The 13,734-nt window shown below is 42.2% G+C and overlaps 5 protein-coding genes across 5 annotated transcripts; 2 read left to right on the forward strand and 3 right to left on the reverse strand.

Annotated features, from left to right (window-relative positions):
- Positions 1-519: 519 nt before the first annotated feature.
- IL334_001272 (uncharacterized protein) lies at positions 520-2,211 on the reverse strand (the record flags this gene model as incomplete). The annotated part of the gene is made up of 6 exons (XM_062933029.1): positions 520-781; positions 853-940; positions 1,089-1,259; positions 1,394-1,532; positions 1,631-1,770; positions 1,908-2,211. 6 exons carry the CDS (start codon positions 2,209-2,211, stop codon positions 520-522), a joined length of 1,104 nt encoding a protein of 367 aa, XP_062789080.1.
- Positions 2,212-2,563: 352 nt separating this feature from the next.
- IL334_001273 (uncharacterized protein) lies at positions 2,564-5,571 on the reverse strand (the record flags this gene model as incomplete). The annotated part of the gene is made up of 10 exons (XM_062933030.1): positions 2,564-3,630; positions 3,712-3,833; positions 3,901-4,103; positions 4,158-4,268; positions 4,341-4,440; positions 4,524-4,702; positions 4,829-5,068; positions 5,137-5,167; positions 5,235-5,301; positions 5,379-5,571. The coding sequence occupies 10 exons, from the start codon at positions 5,569-5,571 to the stop codon at positions 2,564-2,566; spliced, it is 2,313 nt and encodes a 770-aa protein (XP_062789081.1).
- Positions 5,572-6,490: 919 nt separating this feature from the next.
- On the reverse strand, positions 6,491-7,415 carry IL334_001274 (uncharacterized protein; the record flags this gene model as incomplete). The annotated part of the gene is made up of 7 exons (XM_062933031.1): positions 6,491-6,609; positions 6,678-6,767; positions 6,835-6,843; positions 6,907-6,958; positions 7,017-7,033; positions 7,096-7,113; positions 7,343-7,415. 7 exons carry the CDS (start codon positions 7,413-7,415, stop codon positions 6,491-6,493), a joined length of 378 nt encoding a protein of 125 aa, XP_062789082.1.
- A 442-nt stretch (positions 7,416-7,857) lies between these two features.
- Positions 7,858-10,633, forward strand: IL334_001275 (uncharacterized protein; the record flags this gene model as incomplete). The annotated part of the gene is made up of 6 exons (XM_062933032.1): positions 7,858-7,863; positions 7,958-8,061; positions 8,193-8,391; positions 8,459-9,859; positions 9,926-10,276; positions 10,352-10,633. The coding sequence occupies 6 exons, from the start codon at positions 7,858-7,860 to the stop codon at positions 10,631-10,633; spliced, it is 2,343 nt and encodes a 780-aa protein (XP_062789083.1).
- A 534-nt stretch (positions 10,634-11,167) lies between these two features.
- IL334_001276 (uncharacterized protein) lies at positions 11,168-13,712 on the forward strand (the record flags this gene model as incomplete). Its single annotated transcript, XM_062933033.1, has 7 exons — positions 11,168-11,485; positions 11,650-11,898; positions 11,992-12,358; positions 12,485-12,730; positions 12,832-13,169; positions 13,348-13,630; positions 13,702-13,712. The coding sequence occupies 7 exons, from the start codon at positions 11,168-11,170 to the stop codon at positions 13,710-13,712; spliced, it is 1,812 nt and encodes a 603-aa protein (XP_062789084.1).
- Between the last annotated feature and the right edge of the window lie 22 nt (positions 13,713-13,734).

The following is a 13,734-nucleotide window of genomic DNA, read 5'->3' on the forward strand; positions in this document are numbered from 1 at the left end:
CGTGGTAATCGCTGATGGGGCTTTGATCTTATCAGTAGAAGATGACCTGTCTATGTCCTCTTCTAGCGTCGGATGAGCTGTGGTCTATCTATGAATGGGTCGATGGATGGTTTTTCTGAACAGCGATATAAAGGTGAAAAATGTTCTGGCATAGTTGAAATGCACTTAGTCATGCTACTTGTAACTATACAACAAATGAATGCCCGTCGGTCTCGTATGATGATCGACCATGGGCTGATTAAACTGGGGTGAATAAATAAGGAAACAGTGGATAAATTACCACTTTCGGATATTACCATATTATAACCTTGATATACCTAATTAACCATGTTAAAAGCCAAAAGGGGAAAAAGGAATGTCACCTCAATCGAGGATATCGGGCACATCTAGACATAGATCCCCCATTATCATATCGGATTCACTGGACGAGGTTTAAAACACATGTCATATCTGATTTTATCATGTACGTCAGAGAATATCAAATGGAGATGGGAAAAACCAAGAATCCCGTTTATAGAATTATAGAACCTTTTCTCTTCCACTTTCAGCTACTCCGATACCTTTACCTTTAATCTCCAATATATTTTGGTCGTTATCGTTGTGAGATGAAGATTCCATCGATTTCTTACTGAATTTCTTATCAATCTCATCTTCAGCTTTTTGAATATCGACACCTAGATCATCCACTTTGCCCATACCGTAAAATCCTACTTGATTGGGTAAGAGTGGTTTTATGACTCGTGCTGAAAATAAATGTTGTCTCTTTTCGAGATCGAACGCCCTATTTACATTATGAATTGACGTCAGGAATCCTCAAGAACGAGAGCTTGTTAATTCAAAGTCATAACATACCACATGGCGGCTCCTATCCTATTCGAAATGGAAAAGAATAATCCTATGATCGGGACACTTTCGATCAATGATGCAGCGAAACCGAATGCTAAGTGGATTCAATAACGGGATCAGCGCAAGTCCATCATAGCATCGCATCGAGGGCATTTTCGTTTGCCTTTCAGATGATGTTGATCCACCATTATGAATCATTCCTAATTTGGTCTCCCGTGAACAGATGATCGTTTTGCACTCACCCCTATAAGCCCATTTCCGCTCTTCTACCCATCTCCAAATGTCGTCATTATTCATACCTTTAGTTTCGAAATACGGTTGATGAAGGTATTCTCCTGTGGATATTGATCTTAGGAAAGAAGTGACCAGTGGTGCGAGGAGAGGTAAAGATGGTGAGAGGGGTAAGAAGAGGTCTGTTGAACCGTACTTTAGTTATAACTCTTTGTGATAGTCAAGCTATGAATTGTGGACTTTAATGAAAAGATAAAAGTCACACAATAGCATGCTCTGATCGATATGTTTTGAGTAGTATAAAAATATGACTTACATTTCCTCAAGACCAATTGAGTGGGCCACCATAACAACCAACTTATCCATTTAGTATCGCTCCTTATTCTTCTTCCGGTACTATCTACTTGACCTGAACTTGCCGGTGAAGGTGGTTGTGACCATTCCTCGATATATCCCTGGAGTCGTTGGATTAGCCACGGTCAGTCAGTCGTCAAGGCATCGTGGAGTCTCAGAGAGAGCACAGTGGGCAAGGAGAGAAAGACTGATAACTCACCTGAGACCAGAATTCATGAGGTTTACCTCTCGAGCTAACGGTCAAAGCGTATGCTCTAGATCTTGCAAGTTTTAAATTCTTGTATATGAAATAACGTAGGATCGAGCTTATCTGAGGCAAGAGTATGAACAAGTGTGTATCTGCGGTAGAAGGGATTTGGGGATGTGTCAGCTGATGTTCGTACGGTTCATGAGCAGGATGAGGACGAAGCATGAGTGAATGGATGTAAAGTAATTTCTCAAAGTGAGATGGAAGATGGTTCCCACAGAAGACTCACAAAGAACGACGTTTATCCCAAAAGAGAATTTGCCAAGACCGATATTGACTACCCCACCAACACTTTCTTCCATCACTTTATTGGATTTAAATATATTCCATCCTTTCCCAATCAAGAATTTCCTTATGAACCAATCCATTAGATTCCAACTCCCAACTGCGTACACACCCGCGACTAGAATACCTCTTATGGAAGCATGTTTGATCTTGTCTAATACTGGTCCACGTATGAAGGGGTCTGTCAACAATCTGTATATACCTACCAGTGTGTAAAGTGGTGGTAAGTGAAGTAATTCAGACGGCATCTTTTACTCCGTCCAAGTGAATCTGAGTCTTCTTAGAGGTTTGAGGATGGTCAGATGAAGACGATAAATCTATAACAAGGTCAACTTGAAGTACAGTGAAGCAATGAACAAGCTGGAAATCAATTCTTCAAGAAATACCAGGATGACGTCAAAGCGCGTTTACTCGTTATCGACACGTGTCATTCCTTCGTTACACGTACTGGCACTGCAAGCTCATCATATACCTGCAATCAAATGTGCGAGAAGCTACAGAATCTATAAGCATACCGCTACAACACGACATGACATGGACAAATATACCTCAATACATCCAAGGAACAAAGAACAACATTACAAACCTTTATTGGAATCGTCAACTCCACCCTAAACCTCTCTTCATCCTAGGTGAAAATCCACCTAATCCGTCAATTTCTTTTCTTGATTCTCCACCTTTACCACTCCACCAACTTTTTCTCTGGCCATTTCTATCGACGTTAGGAGGTAAATTCGGATTTATCACTGGTCCATAATCGTTACCGTTCCGCCATGAGAAATACTTTTTCTTTTCTTCTTTCGGTGTATTCGGTATGTATTGATGATTTGATATTTCGGCTGTTGTTGGCATTTCCCCTTGTACACCTCCATCCCCATATCTTTGCTCGTGCTCTTGTTCCTGCTCTTGTTGTGAGACTGGAGCATAGCGTGTCGGCTGGATATTTTGATATTCCCTCACAAATTGATTTTGTCTATTCGCCCTTCCACCTGCACCGCCATAGGCATGACCATAACCACCAAAATCATTCAACGACGCCGAACTTGTATTTCTCATCTGTCTTGTTCCAGTGGGACCAAAATGCACTCTACTTCCACCACTCGCGGACATAGGAGGTTCATCGTAGCGTCGAGTTCTATACTGGTTCGAGAATAAACCTATACCTGATTTAGGTGGCGAAGTAGGTTGTATTCTAGGTGAATAGAATCCATGATGATTGGGAGGCACTGTATTGGGCATTTGTGGTTGCTGTAGTAAGGGTTTCTGAACTTCATTTGTCCCGCGTTGGAATTGCTGCTCTTGTGCTTGTGCTTGTTGTTGGATTGGTGGTTGGTACGGAGGAGGAGGGTTTTGATATCCACCAAATTGTTGTGGGGGTAATTGTTGTTGTGGAAAAGGCATCATCATTCGATTCATCATAGGTGGTCCTACTCCAACCGGCATAGGTGCCATCATACCTGCTCCTGGAGGGGGCATGAAAGGTAGTCCCGGTCCCATACCTATAGGCATCATTGGTGGAGGTAATGTAGCGCTTCGTACAACAGCGTTCATTTGAACTCTTTGTTGTCGACGTAAAGCTCGATACCAGATTGATTGAAACGAGTTCCGATTACGAGAATAACACAGCAATAAGAGTAGTAGAAGAGCACCGAGGAGTGTACCGATGACTAGAAGTACGTATTCAGCCTTAGGTCAGCTTACCGTTCTTTTCACAGCTGGCCTCAAGTCAAGTGCGGCCTAGAACTCACGGATACCAGCCAATTTCTTATTTGCATGACCGTTATCTCGCGAATAAAGATTTTGCGCATTTACTGAACCAGGTTTTCCAGCCAAACCAACGTATTGCGCGGATTCAGAGTAGTACAATGCACTAGCGGAAGGATAACAATATCAATAATGACGGTACATGATCAGATAACAGATCAAATTATACTCACACATAGATACCTGACATGAATGGTGTACCTAATCTTACTTCACCATTCTGCTCGGGTATACTTCCATTTTGCCAAGCTATGATGGAACTCCAACAAGTCCGTCCTGCTACATCCCTATTTTGTATTAACGCTGTAGGATCCACAGCGTATTGAGTACCGGATATGGTTATTTTCAGATCTATCGAAGCGTCGCAAGGGACGTTCTGCAAGAGAAGCTCAGCATTGTATATCGAGGTTGGAATGGAAAATGAAATTACCCATCGTGTAGTATCTACAGCATCTCGAGTAGCTCCATTGACTTTTGAGAAAATCTTTTCGGCTATATTTGTGGGCACGAAGATCGAATCGAATCCGGGATCGACTGTTCCCTGTAACCCCACAATACATCAGATCAGTTTGTGAAAGATCGTATCGTAACTGCGGCAATGCTAGTCACTCACAAAATGGGTCTCCAAGTCAATCACTTCTCCTCCAATCCTCAATCTATCAACGTCGAATCCCCACGATCCACCAAGGGACGAGTTGACAGAAAGCCAATTGCTAGTTATATGGACTATGAATCAGCTTAAACTATCCCAGAAGGACCAAAATCTCAACGAAAAGATTGGGATGGGCAAACTCACAAATTTCCCTCGTAGACATCTGCAGGTACAGCACCCCAATGAACAGTACCAGCTAGATCATCTGAATTGGTTGAGTAATTGTTTATCTGAAATCCAACAGTAAAGGCAGAAAGTTGTTCTGTTGAACCATCATTATCCGAAGTGATCAGTGATGGTATGATTGAGTTAGATTTCTTCTCCTGCGATCATTCAGTCCTATTAGCTCAGAACTCAATACTGGTTTTGCGATCAAGAACATCGAGGGATTTGGGATACTGATTCAGTCTGCCAAAGCCTCCAAAAGAAAAGCATAAAAGATTACTCACTTGATATATTCCCATTCCCCAGAACCCTGCTGTACCATCATTCAGCTTCAGATCTACACCGTCCATTTTAGCAGAGGGATCATTAGTCTGTATTGAAGAAGCTAATATCATAGGTCTAGCAGTAGCTTGATCACCTCTTTCGTCCGATATAATATCTGTTCCTAAACGACCTGATATTGACATCGTATTTGAGGAACCGGTAGGGTAGTCGAATACGTAAGCTATATCCTGTTCCGATACCTAAATGAACAATGTCAACGAAATGTTAATGTGAAAACACTTGACGAAGAAGAGAGGACATGACTTACACTTAATGATTGTGATTGTGTCGTCGGAAATCTGCAGCAAAATCATTACGGTATGAGTGAGCTTAATCTTACACTAAATGAAACGTATGGGATCTTACAAATTGGTATTTTCGATACATGATTCACAGCCTGTTGCAGCGACAATGAAGAAATCCACATTTGTTGCTAGCAAATTCAATTTCATAAGCCTTCCCCCTTATCAGATTCGAAGGATTCACGAACATTATGACGATGTTACTCACAACAAGTCAACCTCATCTCGGTACCTGGTGTCCCCACAGATACGTCAAGTACGTTCGTACCAGCTCCACTCCTATATAGAGGCATAGAGGTATATTCACTTCCAATTCGAGTGGTATCGAGTTTCGCATCTCCCCGCACTTGAGGTAAGAGGTTAGAGAGCAGTGGGAGAGTCAAGAATAAGAGTAGTGACATTGTCGAGAAAGGCTGAAAGGGTAAAGCCAATTCGAGGTTAGGAATGTATCAAGGATTAATCTTTATTGTGGTCAAGTCTAAATAGAGTTTTTCTAGATGAATGTCAGTGTTTAAGTTGGAGGGATAGGACTCTTATCAGCGTTTCTGTCAGTCAAAATACATTAGTCAGAGAGGTCTCTCTCATTACACCGTTCCCGTAGGTCTGAGAGCTATCCTATTCCCAGATCCTAGTCAAAGACCCTCCTTCTGACATCAAGTTGCCGTATTCGTCATACCACCAGCAGTTGAAGAGATACAATCCACTTCCTTTTCTCGAAGGTATATTTCAAACAAAGGAAGTGACTTACTATCTCACTTTTTATCCTGCCTCCACCGCTACCTGACCTTCTAACTGAACAAAAGTTCTCTTTGATTATCTCTTGCAGTGAAATACGGGAGTCCGAAGGAAGGTATTATAGTTTCTCATGTTCCAAGTGAGGTTTCTCGGAGAGTAGTTACAAAAGGATGAACAATGTTTGTGTTTGTGTGTTTACAAAACGATAGTGCGTGTTGATCTCAAGGAGAAGGCTATCCCTCTTGAGCTGTTGTTATCAGGAAGTGATTTCACACTCGATACCTGCCAAGTGTCACCGAGATGAAGTTCCTCTTCACAGTTAGTTGGTGATATGACAAGAATGATTAGTATGTATGTGGTATAAGATATGTGTTTTCAGAATAACTCGAGTGGGAGCAGAAGAAAAAGATTTGACCTTTGTGTACATTCATTGCGCACAGACCCAATGATAATTGTGAAACCTTTTCCCCGAAAAACTCTCCTGATTTGATAGATACACTGAATTGGGTCACATCACTATATTATACAAACATTTCACCCAGAACACAGCTCACAGCTCATCGTAGCTGAGATTTCAACCCTTAATTATACCTGCTGTTGACCATATCCAGGATGATGCATTTGGCTGGGTGGTGGTGGTCTGTTCCCTGTTCCATGTTGAGGTGGTTGTGGATCGTATCCATCACCTTGCTTCATCTCCCATTCTATGTAAAATCCCATCAACATTGAACGAAGATTACACAAGGGTTTAAAGATATTAAGTTTCACTCACGACATGTCGTACATATCCATACTCTAGACTTCTTGAACGGGATTAAAGGTACCCAGAAGAATTCAAACCATGTCCTTGAATTACCACCAACTGAGACACCCAAAATGTCAATTTATCAAGAGTGACCTGTAGTGAAAGGCTTGGAAAGCGGACATACCGACGGCAGCTACACAACGGAATCAGCAAAATGATCCCTTGAAAGGTGATCGAAAGATCAGAAAGGACTTACCGTTGTTACATCTAGGACACATCCTTCCTGGTTCCGGAGCATCTTGTTTGAACTGATCAACTTGGGATATGAGCTAACGATATGAGAAATCCATGATTTACGTAGCTTACTTTGGTGGGGAAGCCAACTTAATTGATGGGGACAGTATCAGCTACCTGCTCTGAGCTCCTCTGAAGATGCATTACTCACAGATAAGTGGAATACACACTACGTCCAGATTGTATTAGCATATATCTTTCACGTGTCCCTTCCTTCGAACGAGACACCCTTTCGGATCAATGGCTCTGCTCACTGACTTTTACCGTCCTTGCTATGTGTTCAATTTCCAGATTACTAACAAAAGTAGCGATGCAATCCGTCTTGTAAATAGATGAATATGAGGTTCAGATTGCACAGCAGCCTGTTTGTAAATCGTCGTTTTCGTCAAAACATCAACGGGAGGATAGGAGGCCAAGCAAACGATCAAAAAGTGGAGGCTGAAAAACACAAAAACAAAGGGGCCAAGACATGACTTGGATGATGCAAGTGGCAACGGGATCAAATCATTTTTAACAGCATTCAATATAACGTATAGGCTGTATAGCGATTTGTTCGGTTTTATCCCAAATACCACCAAGGCAGTCATGCTATTACGTAACTGCAATGGATTGTTCGAGGCCGTTCTTCCAATTTCAATATTAATTTTGTTGGGTAAAGTGGTAAAGTTTGAAAATTCAATTTAACAGCCCATTGGAACAGTATTCGCCAGCGTCACGTCAACGGATCATCCTTCAACATCATCATACTTTATATAAATATATTCAAATAACAAAAAAGACAGCTCATCTACAACTAGGATTGATTTGTAGCCAATAAAGGGAAAAAAAAAGAATACAATCAGATAGACAATTGTATTTCCTCCCCGTATATCTTTACCCAAAAAGCATATAACATAGAAATAGAAATAGCAAAATGGCCGTAAGTTGCATATCTCCTTCCTCCTGATATGGGTTCTCAACGTCGATGATGAGCTGAGCTAATGTTTCCTTCTGATTTTGCGGCGAAAATACAGAGTGTAGTTGGTATTGATCTCGGTAACCTTAACTCCAAAATTGGTGTTGCTCGTCATAGAGGTATTGATATCATTGTGAATGAAGTATCCAACAGAGCTACTCCGTAAGTTTTACTGTCCTCCACACTCACTAAATCCCTAAAGTCAGACATACATCCGAGATCTTCAAGTCTACCTCACGCTCTACCTTCCATCCTTCCGAAATGGTATGATCCCACTAACACTTCGTCAACAGTTCTCTCGTCTCTTTCACTCCTCGACAAAGACATATTGGTGAGCCCGCCAAAACTGCTGAAACCTCAAATTTCAAGAACACTGTTGGATCCCTCAAGAGATTGATCGGACGATCCCTCAATGACCCCGAGATTGACGAGTACGAGAAGAAGTTTATCAACGCCCAATTGGCCGATGTCAACGGTTCCGTTGGTGTAAAAGTGAGTTTTACTAGCACACTCACAGCGTGAAACCTCATTGTATTAAATTGCCCTTCCTTCATTTCAGGTCAACTACCTTGGTGAACCCACCGAATTCTCATTCACCCAATTAGTCGCTGCTTATCTCGGTAAACTTCGAGACAACGCTGCCACCGAATTGAAACAAGCTGTATCAGATGTTGTTATCGCCGTTCCAGGATGGTACACCGATGTTCAAAGACGGGCTATGCTTGACGCTGCCAACATCGCTGGTCTCAACCCTCTCAGACTTATCAACGACACCACCGCCGTCGCTCTTGGTTACGGTATCACCAAAGCTGATTTACCTGAATCAGCCGATGAACCAAGACATGTCGTTTTCGTTGATGTCGGTCACTCCAACTATTCCGTCTCTGTAGTAGCTTTCTCAAAAGGTCAATTAACGGTCAAATCAACTGCTTACGACAGACATTTCGGTGGAAGAGATTTCGATTATGCTTTGGTTCAACATTTCGCTAAAGAATTCGATGCTAAATACAAGATTGATGTTCTCTCTTCACCTAAAGCAGTCTTCAGACTTACAACCGGATGTGAAAGACTCAAGAAAGTACTCTCAGCAAACGCTGAAGCTCCTATCAATGTCGAATCCTTGATGAACGATGTAGACGCTTCTTCATCTCTTAAACGAGAAGAATTCGAGAAACTCACCGATCACCTCTTGACTCGAGTCGCCAACCCTCTTGCGGAAGCTCTTGAAAAAGCCGGTTTGACGACAGACCAAGTAGATGCTGTCGAACTCGTTGGTGGATCAACTCGAGTTCCAGCAATCAAAGAACGAATTCAAGCTTTCTTCCCTGGAAAAACCCTTTCTACCACTCTTAACCAAGATGAAGCCATCGCCCGTGGTGCCACTTTCGCTTGTGCTTCCCTTTCACCTGTATTTAGAGTAAGAGAATTCGCTGTGCACGATGTCGCATCTTACCCTATCAAAGTTCAATGGGAAAAAGAAGCCGGTAACCCAGATGAAGACACAGAATTAACTGTTTTCCCTCAAAACAACCCTATCCCATCTACCAAGATCCTCACTTTCTACAGACAAGGTCCATTCGAACTTGAAGCCCAATACGCCGAACCCGCCTCTCTCCCTAAAGGAACCAACCCTTGGTTAGGTAAATTCACCGTCAAGAGCGTCGAGAAACCCGCTTCAGGTGATTTAGCTTGCGTCAAGGTTAAAGCCAGACTCAACTTGCACGGTATCGTTAACTTCGAAGGTGCCTACATTGTTGAGGAAGTCGAGAAAGAAGAGGTCGTGACCACCGGTGAAGGTGATGAGAAGAAAGAAGAGAAGAAAATGGTAAAGAAGATCCAACGAAAAGGAGATTGTCCCGTTGTTGGTCAATACACTGGTCTCGTGAAGAATGTCGTTGATGAGTTGACTGAGAAAGAAGGACAAATGCATTCCGAGGACAAATTAGTCATGGAGACTGAGGTGAGTATCGAAACCGCATTCAAATCATCAAGGATTCAAGCTAAAATGTGTTTTTCACCCTTGTAGGACCGAAAGAACGCTCTTGAAGAATACGTATACGAGATGAGAGGTAAACTCGAAGATCGATACGCTGCCTACGTTCAAGCATCCGAGAAATCCGATCTCTTGACCGGTCTCTCTGAAGCTGAAGATTGGTTGTACACTGAAGAAGGTGAAGATGCCACCAAATCAGCTTACGTCTCAAGACTTGATGCCTTGAAAGCTAAAGGTGACCCCATCGTCCTCCGATGGAAAGAATCTGAGGAGAGACCTAAAGCTGCTGCTGCCACAAGAGAATCCCTCAACACTTACTTGAACGCTGCTCAAAGTGGTGATGAGAAATACAGCCATATCGACCAAGCTGATCTCCAAAAGATCGTGAGTAAAGTTTTATGCTAACAGTTGCAACTCAAGTGTAGACAGAACCATGTGCGCTGATTCTTGATCATTCAGATCGACCAATGTGCCAACACACTTTCATGGTTGGAGAACCAACTTGTCCGACAATCTGAAAAGCCCAAGAATGTCAACCCAGTGGTCACATCATCTGAGATCACCAAGAGACGTGATGAGGTCGTTTACACTTGTTCAGCCATATTGAACAAACCTAAACCCAGAGCTAAGGTTGAAGTACCCCCTACAACCGAAACACCCAAAAAAGAGGAGAAGGAAGAGAAGATGGATGTTGAAGGTGAAGGTGAAGGACCCAAGATCGAAGAGATGGATGTTGATTAGATTGCATCTTCCGCATACATGAATCGATAGAATAACAGGAGTTTGGTAGTACTCTGATATAACCAAAAGAATCATACAGATTCGTTTATGCAATATATAGAGAATCGTTCAACGGTTTATTATGATTCTGTGGTGTGTTTTGCATTTGCATTAGAGATGTGCCACATTGGTCTAAATTGCCGAGATATGTGGATTATAACTCCGAACGCGTCTTTGATTGATTATGTGGCTTTTCCTATCTCTGTGAAGGGGGAGGTTCTGCGCGATGATATATAGATAGATAGATAGGATATGCCTCCCACTCCTTTCTTCCTATACAGACAAGAAACAGCTCAGAAACATCACTCGGGACCATATACAACTCGAACTGATAGTACTAGAATAGGTAACGCAGACTATAGCTTGGAAATACAAGCGTGCCCCCATTTCATCTGGATTGAAAACAACTCCCAACTCCATTTATATCAGTTCAGCTCTACTGTAACCCATCACCAGACCCCCCAAACCGCAGTGAACCTACGAACGTTGGCTAAGATGTCCTCACCAACTTCCTCGTCATTGTATCCAATTCATCTATTGATGGATGAATTGAAATCTGAAGATGTGGTATTAAGATTATCATCAATTCGTAGATTATCTACAATCGCATTAGCCCTCGGACCACAACGAACAAGAGATGAATTAATCCCTTTCTTACAAGATCAGTTGGATGATGAGGATGAAGTACTCCTCGTCCTAGCCGAAGAACTAGGTGGTTTTGCTGAGTACGTGGGAGGGAATGAATATGCTTGGATCGTTTTGGGTCCTTTGGAGAATTTGGCGGCTGTTGAAGAGACTTTGGTCAGAGATAAAGTGAGTATTTATCTATCGATAATGGCGGGTGGGAGGGAGGCAGGAGCGTGACGGGTTGAGGAGTGCAGATGGAGATGTGGGGATCGCTAGAGAGACAGAACATCTAGTTCATAATCCCTTGTCGCGTTCAGTGTACGCTAACAAACACCTTTATTCACTTCCAGGCCGCAGAATCAATCTCCAAATTATCATCCCTTCTCAGCGCTCAAGCAATTGAAGAACATCTCCTTCCACTGCTACAACGGCTTTCCCAAGGTGACTGGTTCACCTCTCGAACTTCAGCTTGTGCATTATTTGCTGCTCCTTATCCTCTCGCCAATACTCCCAATCAAGAAGAGATGAGAAAGATGTTTGGCGTTTTATGCGCAGATGAAACTCCAATGGTCAGGAGAGCCGCTGCTAAAGCTCTAGGCGTAAGTTCAGATCATCCCCTCGCTGAATGTCTCCATAACAGTTGCTGATCTAATTCTGATCTTTTCGGTTACAAAATATATATATATTATTAGCCATTCGCCAAATCCGTTGCCGAATGTCCCAATCAACATCCCATCTTACTTTCTGATATAATCCCATTATATCGTAAACTAGCTTCCGATGATCAAGATTCAGTTAGATTACTTACTATCCCAGATTTAATCGCTATCTCAGCTGCGTTAAACCCTGAAGAAGTCAAAGAACACATACTCGAGCCATTGAGATCGAGTGTTACCGATAAATCTTGGAGAGTAAGATATATGGTAGCGAATGAATTCGTTGGTTTAGCTGAAGGTGTAGGGGAATCTATTATACGAGAAGAATTAGTTAGTGCTTTTGTAGGTTTATTGAAAGATAATGAAGCGGAAGTTAGAACTGCTGCCGCCGGTCAAGTTCCAGGTGAGTCACTCTTTTCTCCCCCACATGGCTCCTCAGACCTCTAAGCCTCAGATATTTCATCACGAATAATGAATCGTCAATCTGCCCTTGTGATAACTCAGGCTGATCCGTATAAAAACTCATCAGGCTTCGCCAAACTCGTTGACAAAGAGGTCATCCTTGCCAAATTCTTGCCATGTGTCAAAGACCTCTCAACAGATTCAAGTCAACACGTCAGAGCATCACTCGCTATGCAAATCTCAGGACTCGCTCCTCTCCTAGGAACAGAAACTACTGTAGAAAATCTTTTACCTTTGTTCCTTCAATTGTTGAAAGACGATTTCAGTGATGTCAGATTAAACTTGATTGGTAAACTTGATATGGTCAATGAAGGTGAGTTGACCTGGTTGCTTTCCCATATTCATTTCAGATTCATCCACTCCTCATTTCTTCATGAACATTCACGCTAATTATCCTACGTGTACCATGATTAGTCATCGGCATCGAACGACTTTCTCAAGCGTTACTTCCAGCCATTATGGAATTAGCAGAAGATAAACAATGGCGTGTAAGACAAGCCATAATTGAATATATCCCATTACTAGCTCAACAATTAGGCGTTTCATTCTTCGACGATAAATTAGGTCAACTTTGCATGTCATGGTTGGGCGACACCGTTTTTTCAATCAGAGAAGCTGCAACTATAAATCTCAAGAAATTGACAGATGTCTTTGGTGTCGAATGGGCAAAATCAACTATCATACCTAAAGTCTTGGAAATGGGTGATCACCAAAATTACCTTTATAGAATGACAACTATCTTCGCTATTACCGTAAGTTGATTTTTCTGCCTTTTGTTGTTTGGCATCCTTCAGGTTCAGATTGAAGCCGCGAGCCGAGTCGTGTTGTGGAAACAAGAGGAAGTGGAATCGATATTCAAGTCAAATCGGAGAAAGCAGGTGTCTGTTGTTTCGATTTCGTGCTAATCTTCAATTCTGCTCTTTTAATTAGACAATGGCACCTTCACTCAATGTTCAAATCATCCGAGATACAGTACTCCAATCGGCATTGAATTTGGCTTCTGATCCAATCCCAAATATCAGATTCAACGTAGCGAAATGTTTGGAAACTTTAGCTGCTGTATTGGCTTCTAACCCAGAAGGACAAGAGATCATTTCTCGAAAAGTCATTCCTGCTCTCAAGAAATTACAAGATGATTCAGATGCAGATGTCAGATTCTTTGCTACTAAAGCTTATGACAGAACTACTGGTGACAGTAATGGTGAACCCATGAGTGAGTTTTCCCCTTGACTCGACCTATGAGAAGAGGGAGATTGGGAGGCTGATACTCTTATGCACGTATAGTATTATCATGATTTCCTCTCATAACGATCTTAC

Source organism: Kwoniella shivajii, chromosome 1 (assembly GCF_035658355.1).
Source record: "Kwoniella shivajii chromosome 1, complete sequence".
NCBI classification, from domain to species: Eukaryota; Fungi; Basidiomycota; class Tremellomycetes; order Tremellales; family Cryptococcaceae; genus Kwoniella; species Kwoniella shivajii.